The following is a 13,659-nucleotide window of genomic DNA, read 5'->3' on the forward strand; positions in this document are numbered from 1 at the left end:
TCTCTCTCTCTCTCTCTCTCTCTCTCTCTCTCTCTCTCTCTCTCTCTTTCTATCGTTCGCTCGCTCTCAGCACAATGACTTTTCCTTAGCGCTCGCACCGACACCGTACAGGGCAATATGTGCGTTGTGTATGTGTGCATTGGTTTTCAAGTCCATTCTAATTGAGTCTGCACGCGCGCGACTAAGAAGTATATGTAATAAATGAAAACGGCAAGAAGCGGATAACAAAAACCGAAGGGAAAACACAAAGTTAATGTTATGCATGTCAATGGCATCACATACAGAAATTCCCATGCCGTTTTATATGCGCCGAACAATGCTAACTAAATGCGCTTTATATACATTCAATATGCATTCTATAGAATGGTTTATATGGTTGGTATGGCAGTCGAATGAGTGAGCGCCGTCAATCATTGACTTTTTATGATGAAGAAAATAGATGGGAAAAAAATGAAAAAAATCTTTAGCAAATTTTACAATCCTTCAAATATCGAATGCTTTTAATGTGCCAGAATGAATCAATCAAAATATGAAAGAGAAAAAACATTCATCGAAACCATGTGCTGTGCTGGTATACCATTTGGGGAATGGAACCAACAAAAAAATGTGCAACGAAAACAAAAATAATTTTATTTGTAATGAATATAATAATGATTTTTACTGTAACCAGTCAAATGCAAATGACTGTATATGTTGATGAAAAATTTATTCATTCATTTTGAATGAATTCATGGATAAAAAATGCATGAAATTATTTAACACCTTGTTTGGCATTTTGTTCGGTGTTTACCGAACAAAGAGAGTCGAGAGAAAAAAAAAGTCGCCCCAATACAACGAAATAGGCAAAGAACCAAAAGATGTAGAAAATGTGAAATGGCAGCCAACAAAATTCAATCGAAATAAAATGATAAAAATGTAAACAGTTCACCAGGCATTCAGAGCTATATTGAAGCGACGAAAGACATATACCATTCTATTCTAAACACACCTACAAATAGCAATAGTTTGGTTTTTTTGAAATGCTAGATAATCGATTGTGTACGACACTGAGTGGTGTTGATGTGTATGCATACAATATAAAAGTGCATGTATTAGTGTGCCCGACTATAATACGGGGCCATTGGAATTGAAGAGCGAATGAGTGGAAATACATCGATAGAAACCGAATTATGGCGTTGTCCTCCTGATTGCTATGACTGCTTGTGCTCTATTGATTTTTTTCTTTTCGGAATCTACCTTTGGTTTGCGTGCATTGCTTTTTATTATTTTTTTTGTTGAATTTCCATGACATTTTTCCATTCGATTCAACTTACATATTTCGATAAATAATCCTTGTGCATTTTGTGGTTCGAATTGGTTTGATTGGACACCCACACATACATGTATACAAAAAGTTTTATATGTTTGTGTTGCTATTGCCGCTCGTCGTGTCGACAAAGTGCCATTGCACTCTATCTTACGCGCGCTCGCCAAAACAAATTCAAATAAACATTGACGACGCGGCGTTTATATATATATATAAGTGAATATGTCTGTCTGATTCTCTTTATCAACACAGTATTCATGTTCTGACTCACTCATCCATTTCGATTCATCGGTGGAAAATGTAAAAGCGTGCAATGAACGAAAACATGAAAAGGCACACATACTGATGCACAAGCACAGCCAAAATGTAATGCTCTATGCCAACCAAAATGCGAATGCGAAAGCCCCATGCAACACAAGAGCCAAGACGACAACGACAACGACCACGACCACGACGACGATGTCGATTCACAAGTACAAACATATTGATGTAGAGAGTGTTTGAAAAGTTTTTCATGTGCAAAAACGGTGAAATTCAAGCGCAAACGATTTTCCTTTTGCCATCGTACTGTTGCCGGCTCATTGTGTGTGCGCGCCTCTTCGTCGCACCCATGTATTAGTGTTTGGCTGTTGCTATTGCCATTGCTATTGGCATTGTTGGTTGCTGTTGATTGCATTCGGAAACTTTTACGATATATACGATATATGTACAGTGTAGATGGCTGTCTGTCCGTCTTTTTCTACTTCAATTTTTGTTTTCATCGTTTTTTTTGTTTTTATTTTTGATGTGAGTGTGTGCGTGCGTGATGATGATGCACTATGTACACTCTTTGCTATTTCGAGCCATTTTTCCTCTATCCATTTTTCAATTTCACTGTTCGTTTTTCTCTCTTTTTATTCAACTTTTTTGCGCGCGCGTGAATGTACTTGTTGGGTTTATGTGTGCGAGAATTGAGCATTTGGTTGTTGGTATTCGGAGCTTCGACCGAGAAGGCTCGAATGATGGCACAACTATATTTCGGTGTATTCTTTTGTTGTTGTTATTATTATTTTTCATTCTGATGTGTGTTTCTGTGTATAAATGTGCAATGTGTGTGTGTGGCTGTGTGTGTGCGTTTTTTTTTGTGTGCACGCTTTTGTTGGCTGTGGCGGCTGGCACTGATGATGGCTGGTTATGTATCTGCGTGCATAAAGATTTCTCTATGGTTTGCATAGAACGAGAATTGGATGATATTGTGTGTAAGCGCGTTCAGTCGGTCGCAAAAAAGTGTATTTTAATGAGCGCGTATGGTAAAACATTTATTGCCGGTCGAATTGTATAAAAATTTATTAACCGGTGCGGAGTGCGGGCGCGCAACAAAATATTCAAAGTCGTTAAAAGTTTTTTTTTGTGCCGACGGATAACAAGAGTCGTAAAAAGAAAGCGATAGAGAAAAAAACCGAAGAAATAAAAATTGAGACATATACGAAACATCATCGAAAAAAATCAAAGACAAAACAAACGAAAAAAAAAGGATTAAGCTGTGTGTGTGTGTGTAAAGTCGAGTAAAGAAATTAAAACGGGAAACCGGAACGAGCGATTTTTTTCTCTGCCAGTTCGTTTGAAATTTTGTTATTGTTGTTGTTGAGTTTTGGCATTTATTTTAAAATCGATTTTTGTGTGCGCTTTTTTTCATCTCGTTTTATGTAAATTCACTGTGTGCATTTGTGTTAGTTTATGCGTGCAACGGAACGCTTTTCTGTAGTGTATATAAATGCAGGGTAGTTCATGTTTTACTCCATGATTGTGCATGGCTATTTAAGAGGAACAATGAGAGCCGACGACAGTTTTTCATGAAAATTTTAAAAGGATGCATGCTCTCATCGGAACAATGCAAAATTGCATATACTCGTATGTGCAACATAATTTCGATTACAAATAAATCACATTTTCAGGGTAAGCTCATTTTTGGAAAAATACAAATTTGTTTGTGACACATAAACGCCAGTCACAAATTGTAAAGTATTTAAGTTATTTCGTAAAAGGATCTAATTTTCAATTTATGAGAGAGATTTTGAGTAATGGAAAATGATGGATTCATTCAAGTGAAGCAAAATGAAAAGATCAATTTTATTTTTGGCAGTTGGTAAAGAGTTAAAAGAAAGCTGATTGGCTCGTGTTGATGCTAATGGCAATTGCATTTTCCCCAACGGGACATATTTTTATCTCTCTCTGTTACTCTTCTATGTCACCTTCAAAAACAAACTCTGTCGAATTGTCAAAAGTTTTTCGACCCGCCGTCGCTGCAATTGCACAAGAATAGGCCACGTAATATCTTTCATTATGCATTGATTTATATTATTTTCTGTTGTTGCATGCTTTGCATAAAGAAAAACTGAGAGAGAGAGAGAGAGAGAGAGAGAGAGAGAGGGAGAGGGAGAGAAGCAGCAAGAGAGGGACACAGAATTGGAAAAATGAATAATGAAGGCAACAACAGCATTTTATTTGTGTGTTGTTCTAAAAGTGTATTGCTGGCAGAATCATTAATCATGTGCAGATAAAATTCATCCTTATTGCAACATGATGGCATGCAAATTTAGCTTAGAATCTCTCTCATTCTCTAGATCTCGCCGAATGCATGTTCTTTAAAAGAACACACATTTACTGCGTGTTTTAAATTTAGAATTTTTTTTGTTCGCTTGCATCTTGTACAAACATCAACATTCATCAAATTCAGTTTATTTTCCTAGTCTCATTCATATCCATTTTTCATGCAAACTAACCGATTTTATTAATGCGATTTCATTGAAGGATAAAAATCACAACATCATCATTGAGCCGCCTATCCAATTTTCATTGATAAAACCGTGTTCATCGCGTGTTTTTCTAAAATAATTTTAATAAATGAATTGCAAAACGATGTATCTCGCGACAATTTGTCTTGTACATCCGTCATTTCTTCACATGCTTTATTCAACAACGGAGAGAGAATTGGCAAAGTTTTTCGAAAATCAAAGTCGCGTGAATTTGAACGGTGTTTTGGTTGTTGTTGTTGTTGTCTTTGACTGAATTTATCCCATTTTGTTTAAGAAAGATGTTTTAGCCTGCCGTAAGTCACTTAAAATTGTACCTAACTAAGCGACTAATCGAATAATTAAAAAAAAACAAAGTGTTAATGTTTTGTGAAAAGCGCATTCATTGATGACGCGTGAGGTAAATGCGTGTTAAATGAGCAATAGTGAGAAAGATGGAGAGAAATGAGAAATAAAAAAAACTATATGAGAGAAATCTCCAGCAAACTCGAAACAGCTTATTGTACATTTCATTTCACACAAAAGAGCGCGCGCGCGCACACACGTACACACAACAGCATCGAGTCAATAAATTTGATGTATGTAAATTTATAAGTGCGCTCAACTCGATATTATCATCGCGATATCCATTCAGCGAAACAATAACAAAAATGGAATAAAAACCGACCCCGAAAAAAAAGAAAAAGGAAAAATAAAATTAAACAATAACAACAGCAACAGTAACAACAATAACAACAGACATTAAAATAGAAAAATAGCAAAAACAACGAGGAGAAAGAGTCAATTCGAGAGCACAAAGACTAGCACAGGATCATGTTTTATGGATTGCATTTATAGAGTGAATCAGTTAAACGAGCGAATGAGTGTGAGCGAACGCGCTTTGCGCCATTCGAAAATGCATTCGAGGTATAGTCTTAAATAGTGTATTTTACTCATTGTGCGTTCGATTGGCAAGTTCAAACAAACAAACAAATGCGAAATAAAATAATAATAACGATGAAAAATAAAATAAAAAAGAAACAACAACAACGACAAACACTCGGCTCAAGCGAATAACACAATGTTTGTATGGATTTTATATGTCTCATACTGGGCGAGAAACGTTTTTTTTTTGGCAGAGCAAAAATGGGACGGGATGGAGGAACGGAGAGAGGAAGACAGAGAGAGAGAGAGAAAGCGAGCGTGCAAAACGCGCCAAGTACTGAGTACTGAGAGTCTTGAGTTCATTGACTCACTCTTATTCAAATAATTATAAAAACACAACGAACGCCGAACGACCGAAGCTCGCGCGCGATATATTCCCTCTATATCCATTTAGTGCAACAGCATATATACTTTCAGACTGACGGCGGCGGCGACGACGACGACGACGACAACAGCAACAACCATAATAATAATAACACAACGAGAATGAAATGCGCGAGAGCAGAAGCAAGAACGCAACACACATACACTATGTGCACGATCCGTTTTGCCCTTCTCTCTCTCTCTCTATCTCTCTCACTTGCTCACTCTCTCACTCTGACCGTCTCTCTGTGATGTATTCTATGTGATATATGTGTATTGTTTTGTGCGAATGAATAATATTATTTGTAACAACGTATGAATTGAATGCATTGCAAAATTGCACACACAATGCGACCGACTATTTTGTTCTTCTTCTACTGTTGTTGCTCTGCTTCTTTTTCCTTTTCCTCTGTTTTCGTGTTGAGCGTAAAGTTCTGTGCCCGCTCGCTTTTCTTTCTTTTTTATATCTGGCCCGGCTTGGCCCGTGTGTATATGATATTGTGGCGCATTTTTCTCTTTCTCTCTCTCTCTCTTTCCCTTTTATATACACTATATAGCATTTTGTATTTTTATAAATAATGTGCAATATGTGCTTGCTCTCGCTTGTCATTCGTCTATACCTATAAATATAAATGATTCTGTCGTTATTTTCTGCGTGTGCTTTTTTTCCATTTTATTTCGTTCACAGTTTTGTGTTTATTTTTCTTTCCTTTTTTGTTGTTGTTGTTGTTATTTCGCTTCTATTCGTTTTTGCGTTTTCTGTACAATCATGGTTTTATTTTATGTGTGAGCATTTTGAAATGGATGTATCCACAGAGTGGAGATACAAACAAGAGACCGAGACAAAGAGAGAGAGAGAGAGAGAGAGAGAGAGAGAGAGAGAGAGAGAGAGAAATATATATAAAACAAATAAAGCACACCAAGTACCAGTCAAAGAAGCAAAAATGAAAAGATATGAAACAAATGCGCGAACTCGTCACCGAGTCATCTCTTTTTTATTCAACTCTTTTTTCTTCAAATGTACACGTTAGAATTCTCGCGCGCATTCATCGCACTTTGGTTGATTTGTTGCGTGCACGTTGGCTGTATGTCAAGGAATATGCATACACTCTCTTCGACCATATTCTATCTCCCTTTATCTCGAAACTCACTCGAGAAATGAAAATAATCTCAAAATCCAAATCGATCTCACAATTTTAGCTATAAAATTCACACTCGACATTTTACATGTGAGATATACTGTATAGTTTATGTATATAAAAAAAAGAAATTCCACACACTCTTCACAACTTTCTAAATTCTAAATGCGTCGCATCAAAAGCAAAGAATTCATTGCACTTTGCCATTTTTCGGTTTGTGTATTCTCATTCATACCGAGAGAGATGGAAGGAAGAGATAGAGAGAGAAAATCTACATATATAGACTATACGATCCGCATAATATCAAACGGCAAGAACGTGCATTTATTGAACATTGCATTTTCACTTAAATTCAATATTGAATGGAAATTTTAGTATTCGGCGCACAAAATTCAGTAGCTACAACGCATTTTGATAGGCAATTTCACCGTTCGTGCGATATTTGAATCGAATATGTTGGCTATCATTGTCAACGTGCGTGTTTCTATATTTTTATGATAAGCAATCAGAAAATCATAAAGAAGCAATTAATTCTAATAGAGTAAAAAAAGCTTCTCGGTAATTACACTAATTTCACAACACCTCACTCCACCAAAATTCAATGAATCCTCATTTTGATAAGTTAGCTTCTTAAAATTTATGCTCTCTACCTTTTCCTTTGTCTCTCTTTCTCTCTCTATCTCTATCTCTCTATCTCTCTTTCTAGTTTATATAAACAAAAAATAAATGAACAATTTTACTAATTGAAATTTATTGTGATTTAAATTTGATTGCAGACAGAAGAAAACAATACACACAACTGGCCTATCGACGATAAAAGCATGAATATAAGCATATGCATAAAGCGCAGCAAAAATCAACACAATTGCATTGCGTTTGTTCATTCGATACAACGATAATCGTACCATCATCTCACTGTCGTCGCGGTCGTCGTCGTCGTCGTCGTCGTTGTCATCATCGTCGTTGTCGTCCTCCTTCTTTTTCATCGCCGTCGTCCGTCGTCGACTGTGACGCGGCGACATCTTCTCCTCATACGCGTTAACTAATCAACCAATTTACAAATGCGCCAACGATTGCAAAATAAATAAGCGAGAAAAAAAAGCTCACCACATACTATTCTCTCTGTCTCATTCTCATTTGGTCTGGCATTGTAATATCAATCGCATAATAAAAATAACAATCGAACAAAACCAAAACAGACACAAAAAGAACAAACGATCTATTTGAAACTAGCTTTTATCTTTAGCACACTCTCTCACCCGCTCTCGGTGTGCGTATGTGTGTGTGTGCGTTGCATCGAGATCGTTTACTAAAGTGCATAAAAAGCGTAAAACTTGGTCGCTTTGTTGATTAAAATTGTTTTATGAGAGAAACAATGCCAATGGGTGGGTAAACAAATCACTCACAGTGAAAACAATGCAATACAATACCAATAAACCATGTGAAAAATGCTCAAACTCCACTGACTAAAAAAACCAAAACAAAAAGGTAGATAGAAAAGCGAATCAAATACAATACGTACGAAGAGCTAATCAAAACAAAAGAGTTATTTGGCGCCAATAAATAAAAAAGAACCACACACACACGAGAATTAAACGCAAGTCGGCGAAGAATATAAAAACAAAGCTTAGCACAAACAAACTAAGTAAATAGTAAACACTCTTAGGCAGATCGATTGAGATAGAGAGAAAAGAAGCGAGAGAGAATAAAATATCGAAAATTGATTGCACACAAGCTAACCGAGTAGCAAACAAGCAAGATGGCAATAAATTTTTCTGCCTCGTTCGCTGCATGCCTAGCGGCCGGCCTAAAGGTTCCACGACAAATTATGTATTGTATTTCGCAAGATACTGCGCCATACGTTCTCTATAAAGATTCACAAGAGGCGGCCGAACGCAATGCGTTAACCTCATCTGGACAATGGAGCGCAGATATGTATCCTCATCAAAGCCAGTAAGTGAAATAACATGCAATCGACCTTCTCCAGATCATCTCAAATAACATACAGACACAATATTAAAAAACAAAACAAAACAAGCTATGAATGTCGTGCCTGTTGAAAATATGCAGAGTGTTATCAACAAAATATAGACTAGACTAGACATTCAAAAACGAATGAAAAACATTCGATAGTACGAATTCAAATCTTTCAGCCATGAGCCCACATAATTCTATTGTCTCAAATATCATTCATTACATTTTGATTTTAGTTAACTGTTAGATTTATTATTTTAGATCTTTTATCTATTTAATTCTCAAATTTAAAATACATAAAAAAAGTTACACGCAAATTACACATTCAATACACATGCAAAAAAAATCAAATGTTGTTCCTTAATTCGATTCGAATTGTACGTGCGCGCGCGCGCGTTATAAACATATATCTGATGACATTGTTGTTTTTCTATTTTCCACCAAAAACAAAATATCAATGTATAGCAATAATCAGCATCAACAGCAGCTACCAACACAACACACAGCTCCGACTAGCCCGAGGGACGAATCACAGCAACAGCAACAAAACGAAAATACACATCGCAATTTACCCTCACCAGCCGCCGCCGCACACCCACAACAAACCAATGCCAATCAAGATATGGACGAAGATGTCGCCATTAATCAGGTTCGTTGCTTTTTTGTCTCTCTCTCTCTCTCTCTCTCTCTCTCCTCTATATCATTTCACCGTTTTGTCAAATGGAAAACTGCACCATACACCCAAAAATGGTTTACAATTGATTTCAATTGAAAAATGTTTCCCGTTTGCAAGTAAATTAAATGAATTTATCGTTTTGTTGGTTTTGACGATATTCAGGTGAACTCGTTGCATCAGCAGCATCAGAACCAAAATGTTACACAAAACGGCCAACAGCAGCAGCAACAACAACAACAATCAAATCAACAATCTTCGCCAGAACAAAACATCGATATGTCCGCCGATCAAAATCAACAACAGAATAGCCAACAGCAAAGCAACACGTCGAATAGTCAGCCAATTCGAAAGTAAAAAAAAAACAGCACTTTTTGTTTTCATGCTTTCGATAAAATCAGTTTTTATTTATTTCATTGAAATTCGGAATCTCGGAAACGATCAATCGTTGTCTTACAAAATCGTGAATTGCACACCATAAATTGTGATTGTATTCTCTTTCGTTGTCTCACACACATATTCGGATTAAATCAAGTTTGACACGAGGAGAACTTGTGTGGGTGTGAACGTGTGCTCGTGTGAGGAATACATGATCGCTCTCAAGATTCTGAATTGCAAGTCTCGTGCAAATGTTGTATCAATTGTTTTTAAATATATTTTCTCATTTTCGTTTCGTGCGATAGCGATGGAGTACAATGCTTTGATGCATCACAAGCCGAGCTCAATTATTATAGGCATCCAGGTCAGGCGATGTTGGCGCCGCCTGGTTTTCCGCCATTACATTACTTGAATAAACCGTTGCCCGGTTTAAGTATGGAACAAGCACAGCAGGCGCTAGAACAATACAATCAAGGCATACCGGATCTATTGCCCGGCCATAATATGCACCAAACATCACCGTCACCAGGCGGCTCAATCAAATCCAAAGGATCCGATTTACGGCTATTCAAGTGTTTGACATGCGGGAAAGATTTTAAACAAAAGAGTACACTATTACAACACGAACGTATACACACCGATACACGGCCGTACGGAGTAAGTTTTTTTTTATAAAAAAGAACCATTTTTTTCTTATAGTTTTGTTTCGTTTATTTGGAAAAAAGTGAAAAATTTGTATGTTTTGAGTATGAGGTAAGGTCGATTTTATACTGAAACTGTTTCCGACCAGGGTGATTTCGATCACCATATTTGCCATTCTAATTCGCTCAAAGAAGCTAGACGAGAATTAATCCGATTTTTTACAAGTAGTCAAACAAAATATTCTAATATGTTAAACATTTCTACATTGCTACACAGAGAGAATTTTGGCGACAACTGTCATTGGCCTTTGCTATATATAGATTGAAAAGTAAACATAGTAAACACGTTTATAGGATTTTGCTTTTATTTAAAACCAAGTCAAGATAAGGTTAATGCAACTACTTGATCAAGGTAGACATTTATGGAGGGATAATTGAAAAAATTACCTCGGAATCCTGGTGATCAAGTATGTTGACACATCTGTCAGAAGGAATTAAAATGGAAAACAAATGTACTATAGTGTAATCCTGTAAACGCGTGTACTATTGGAAATGTGAATAACAATTGGCGCTAAAAAAAATTTGAGTGTTTAGAATAAATGACTTAAGGTAATTGTTTCATCATTTTATGTTTGTTTGCCTCTCTCTCCAGTGCCCTGAGTGTGGAAAGCGGTTTCGTCAACAAAGCCATTTGACGCAGCATCTAAGGATTCATGCAAATGAGAAGCCATTTTCGTGTGCGTATTGTCCGAGAAGTTTTCGACAACGTGCAATTTTAAATCAGCATCTACGTATCCACTCGGGTGAGAAGCCGTTCACGTGTCCTGAGTGTGGGAAACATTTTCGCCAGAAAGCAATCCTCAATCAGCATGTGCGAACGCATCAAGGCGAGCAACACAGTTATTGACCGCTACTTTTACACTTTCTGTTGTTGATTTGATCTGATTGTTTGTGAAGAAAAAAAAAATCAATTACGAGAGAACGAGAGAAATCGAAAAGAAAAGAGACACACATTCACACAATCACAAGCGAAACCGAACTAAAACGTTTTCTACTTATGTGATATCTCATTATGATTCAATTCATAAACCATATCGGCTATCGGTTTCATGCATTTCTTTTTTTTCATCCAAACGAATTGGTCGAATGTTTTATTTATTTTCAATAATAATTGCTAACACCAGCCAACACATATCAATATTCAATGACATTCGACATGAAATTGTTTGTGTTTTTCTTTATTTAGCAAATGCTTTCTGTTTTCCAAATTGCGAGAATGCAACTCGTTCTCTCTGGTGTGTGATCTGATCTGTTTGCTAATGATATGCAAAGATGTAAACAAACGTGTGTGTCTCTACAAAGACCCGAACATTCCAACAAAAATTGATTCAAAATCAGTGTATTTTCACATTTGTCTTGAAAAATTTCTCACATTCGATCGACACACACACATACACATGAAATGAGAAAACCCACTAATCTCAATCCAAAAAAAAGTTCATATCACGAACATTTGTGTTGATTTTAATTAATGAAATTGAAACCCAAAAAAAAAAAAACTACTAGAAACTTGCCGTTAAAATTGAGACAAATAATGTTGAAAACAATAATGTTATTTTTTTGAAAATGGCATTCGTTGGCCTAACCGAACAATTTTCTTTTTGTGTTTTTGTTTTTGCCTTCCTCCCCCTCATACATTTTACAGACGTTTCGCCACATCTTGTGTTCAAACGATGCGGTGAATCACATGCAACACTGTGGCCATTTGATTTACCATTTCCCGGTGATGATGGCGACGGAGAAACGAAACCGCACACTGAACAACAAAAAAGTGACGAGCACATAAAAGACAAACACAAACACACAGAAAATAATGGTTATATCGACGATAGTGCCAACGATACGGCCGAATCAAGAGCATATTTTTCTATTCAAGGTGGTGCCGGTGCCGGTCTTCAGTATCCTGCCTATTTCAAAGATGCAAAAGGAAACAATCATTCGGTGTTTGGTGGAAATTTGGGCTCATTGCAGTATTTAAAACCGGGACAAAAGGGAATGCTGCCCGATGTATTGCAACAAGGCCGAAATGCTGGCATGCCATTATACGTACGTTGTCCGATTTGCCAAAAAGAATTTAAACAAAAGAGTACGCTTCTGCAACACGGATGCATTCACATTGAATCGAGGCCATACCCTGTAAGTATTAAACGGCATATATGCAACGAAACACACGATTCGAATCATTTTTAACCCTTTGAATTAAAAAAAAACAGTGTCCGGAATGCGGAAAACGATTCCGTCAACAATCGCATCTTACACAACATCTGCGAATCCATACGAATGAAAAACCATATGGTTGCATTTATTGTCCGAGATTCTTCCGCCAAAGGACCATACTGAATCAGGTAAATAAGAATCCAAAAGAAAATAAACTGAAACATTGAAACGAAAGAACGACGGAACTGTGTGCACCATAAATTGTATACGTACTCACATCATTTATGGAAAGCCTAGAACCATCAAATGTAATTGAATGTTGACCATTTTCATTACTTGGTTCCATCGTTCTTTGGAAAACGACTTTGATACTAATTTCCATTCTCATCTACACACAGCACATACGTATCCATACGGGTGAGAAACCGTACAAGTAAGTAAACAAGTTAATTAGATCAACAAAGTTTTCATGGGGGGCTAGACACCAGTGCAAGCCAAATAAATCATTTGTCCGATGTCAATCCCTCTAGAAGTGTACTTTATTCCATTATTGAATATGCTACAACGACAAATTATTTGTTTCAGATGCGGCCAATGTGGCAAAGATTTCCGACAAAAGGCAATCTTAGATCAGCACACGCGTACCCACCAGGTAGTTGTTTTCAAAACCATCACAATTAAAGTCATTGAGCGATGACTCAACATCATTTTGATTGCATGTTAATCAAATTCGAATCATTTTCTCGTTTCTAAATCAGGGTGATCGGCCATTCTGTTGTCCAATGCCGAATTGCAGGCGACGCTTTGCAACGGAACCGGATGTCAAAAAGCATATAGATAATCATATGAAGTGAGTTTTCATTGACCGAAATTCTTATGTTTCCGAATTGATTAAACTTTAATGGTTCAAATACCATTTATTTTTAGTCCGCATTCGTCAAAATCGCGTCGTAATCAAATGAATAATGCCGCTGCTGCAGCAGCTGCAGTAAATGCGGCAGCGGCGGCTGTTGCAATGCCCGCACCAATTGACGGTACCAAAACACCCTTTCAACTCTCAATGGATAAACAAAACAATCTAATACCACGCATGAATCCATCGATCAAACACGAACTTTACTTCCCGCAATGTTATGCACCTCCGTTTGGAAACCAATTTGGCGCTCAGCAACAAGCACACAGCAGCAGTGTTGGAACGACAAATAATTCATCGGTAAAAAAAAGAAACACAAAAAATTGGCAGTCTTCTCAA

The 13,659-nt window shown here is 36.9% G+C and overlaps 1 protein-coding gene across 11 annotated transcripts in view; it reads left to right on the forward strand.

The window, feature by feature from the left end:
• LOC116344967 (endothelial zinc finger protein induced by tumor necrosis factor alpha) overlaps window positions 1-13,659 on the forward strand; it is a 34,285-nt gene that overhangs the window by 17,593 nt on the left and 3,033 nt on the right. For 4 of the 11 annotated variants that reach the window (XM_031773841.1, XM_031773844.1, XM_031773842.1 and 1 more), the window contains exons 3-13: window positions 7,301-8,477; window positions 8,964-9,147; window positions 9,337-9,524; window positions 9,855-10,206; window positions 10,843-11,077; window positions 11,896-12,386; window positions 12,464-12,595; window positions 12,806-12,840; window positions 12,993-13,059; window positions 13,166-13,257; window positions 13,335-13,620. In XM_031773841.1, coding sequence (XP_031629701.1) covers window positions 8,284-8,477; window positions 8,964-9,147; window positions 9,337-9,524; window positions 9,855-10,206; window positions 10,843-11,077; window positions 11,896-12,386; window positions 12,464-12,595; window positions 12,806-12,840; window positions 12,993-13,059; window positions 13,166-13,257; window positions 13,335-13,620 — 2,256 coding nt within the window. In that variant the 5' untranslated portion in view covers window positions 7,301-8,283. Of the gene's footprint in view, window positions 1-6,507; window positions 6,738-7,300; window positions 8,478-8,963; window positions 9,148-9,336; window positions 9,525-9,854; window positions 10,207-10,842; window positions 11,090-11,895; window positions 12,387-12,463; window positions 12,596-12,805; window positions 12,841-12,992; window positions 13,063-13,165; window positions 13,258-13,334; window positions 13,621-13,659 lie in introns of those variants that run through there. The other 7 variants (XM_031773846.1, XM_031773845.1, XM_031773847.1 and 4 more) reach the window with 7 other exon arrangements.

The sequence above is a fragment of the Contarinia nasturtii genome, unplaced genomic scaffold (genome assembly GCF_009176525.2).
Source record: "Contarinia nasturtii isolate CC-2019 unplaced genomic scaffold, AAFC_CNas_1.1 Cnas_scaffold_1240, whole genome shotgun sequence".
In the NCBI taxonomy this organism is placed as follows: domain Eukaryota; kingdom Metazoa; phylum Arthropoda; class Insecta; order Diptera; family Cecidomyiidae; genus Contarinia; species Contarinia nasturtii.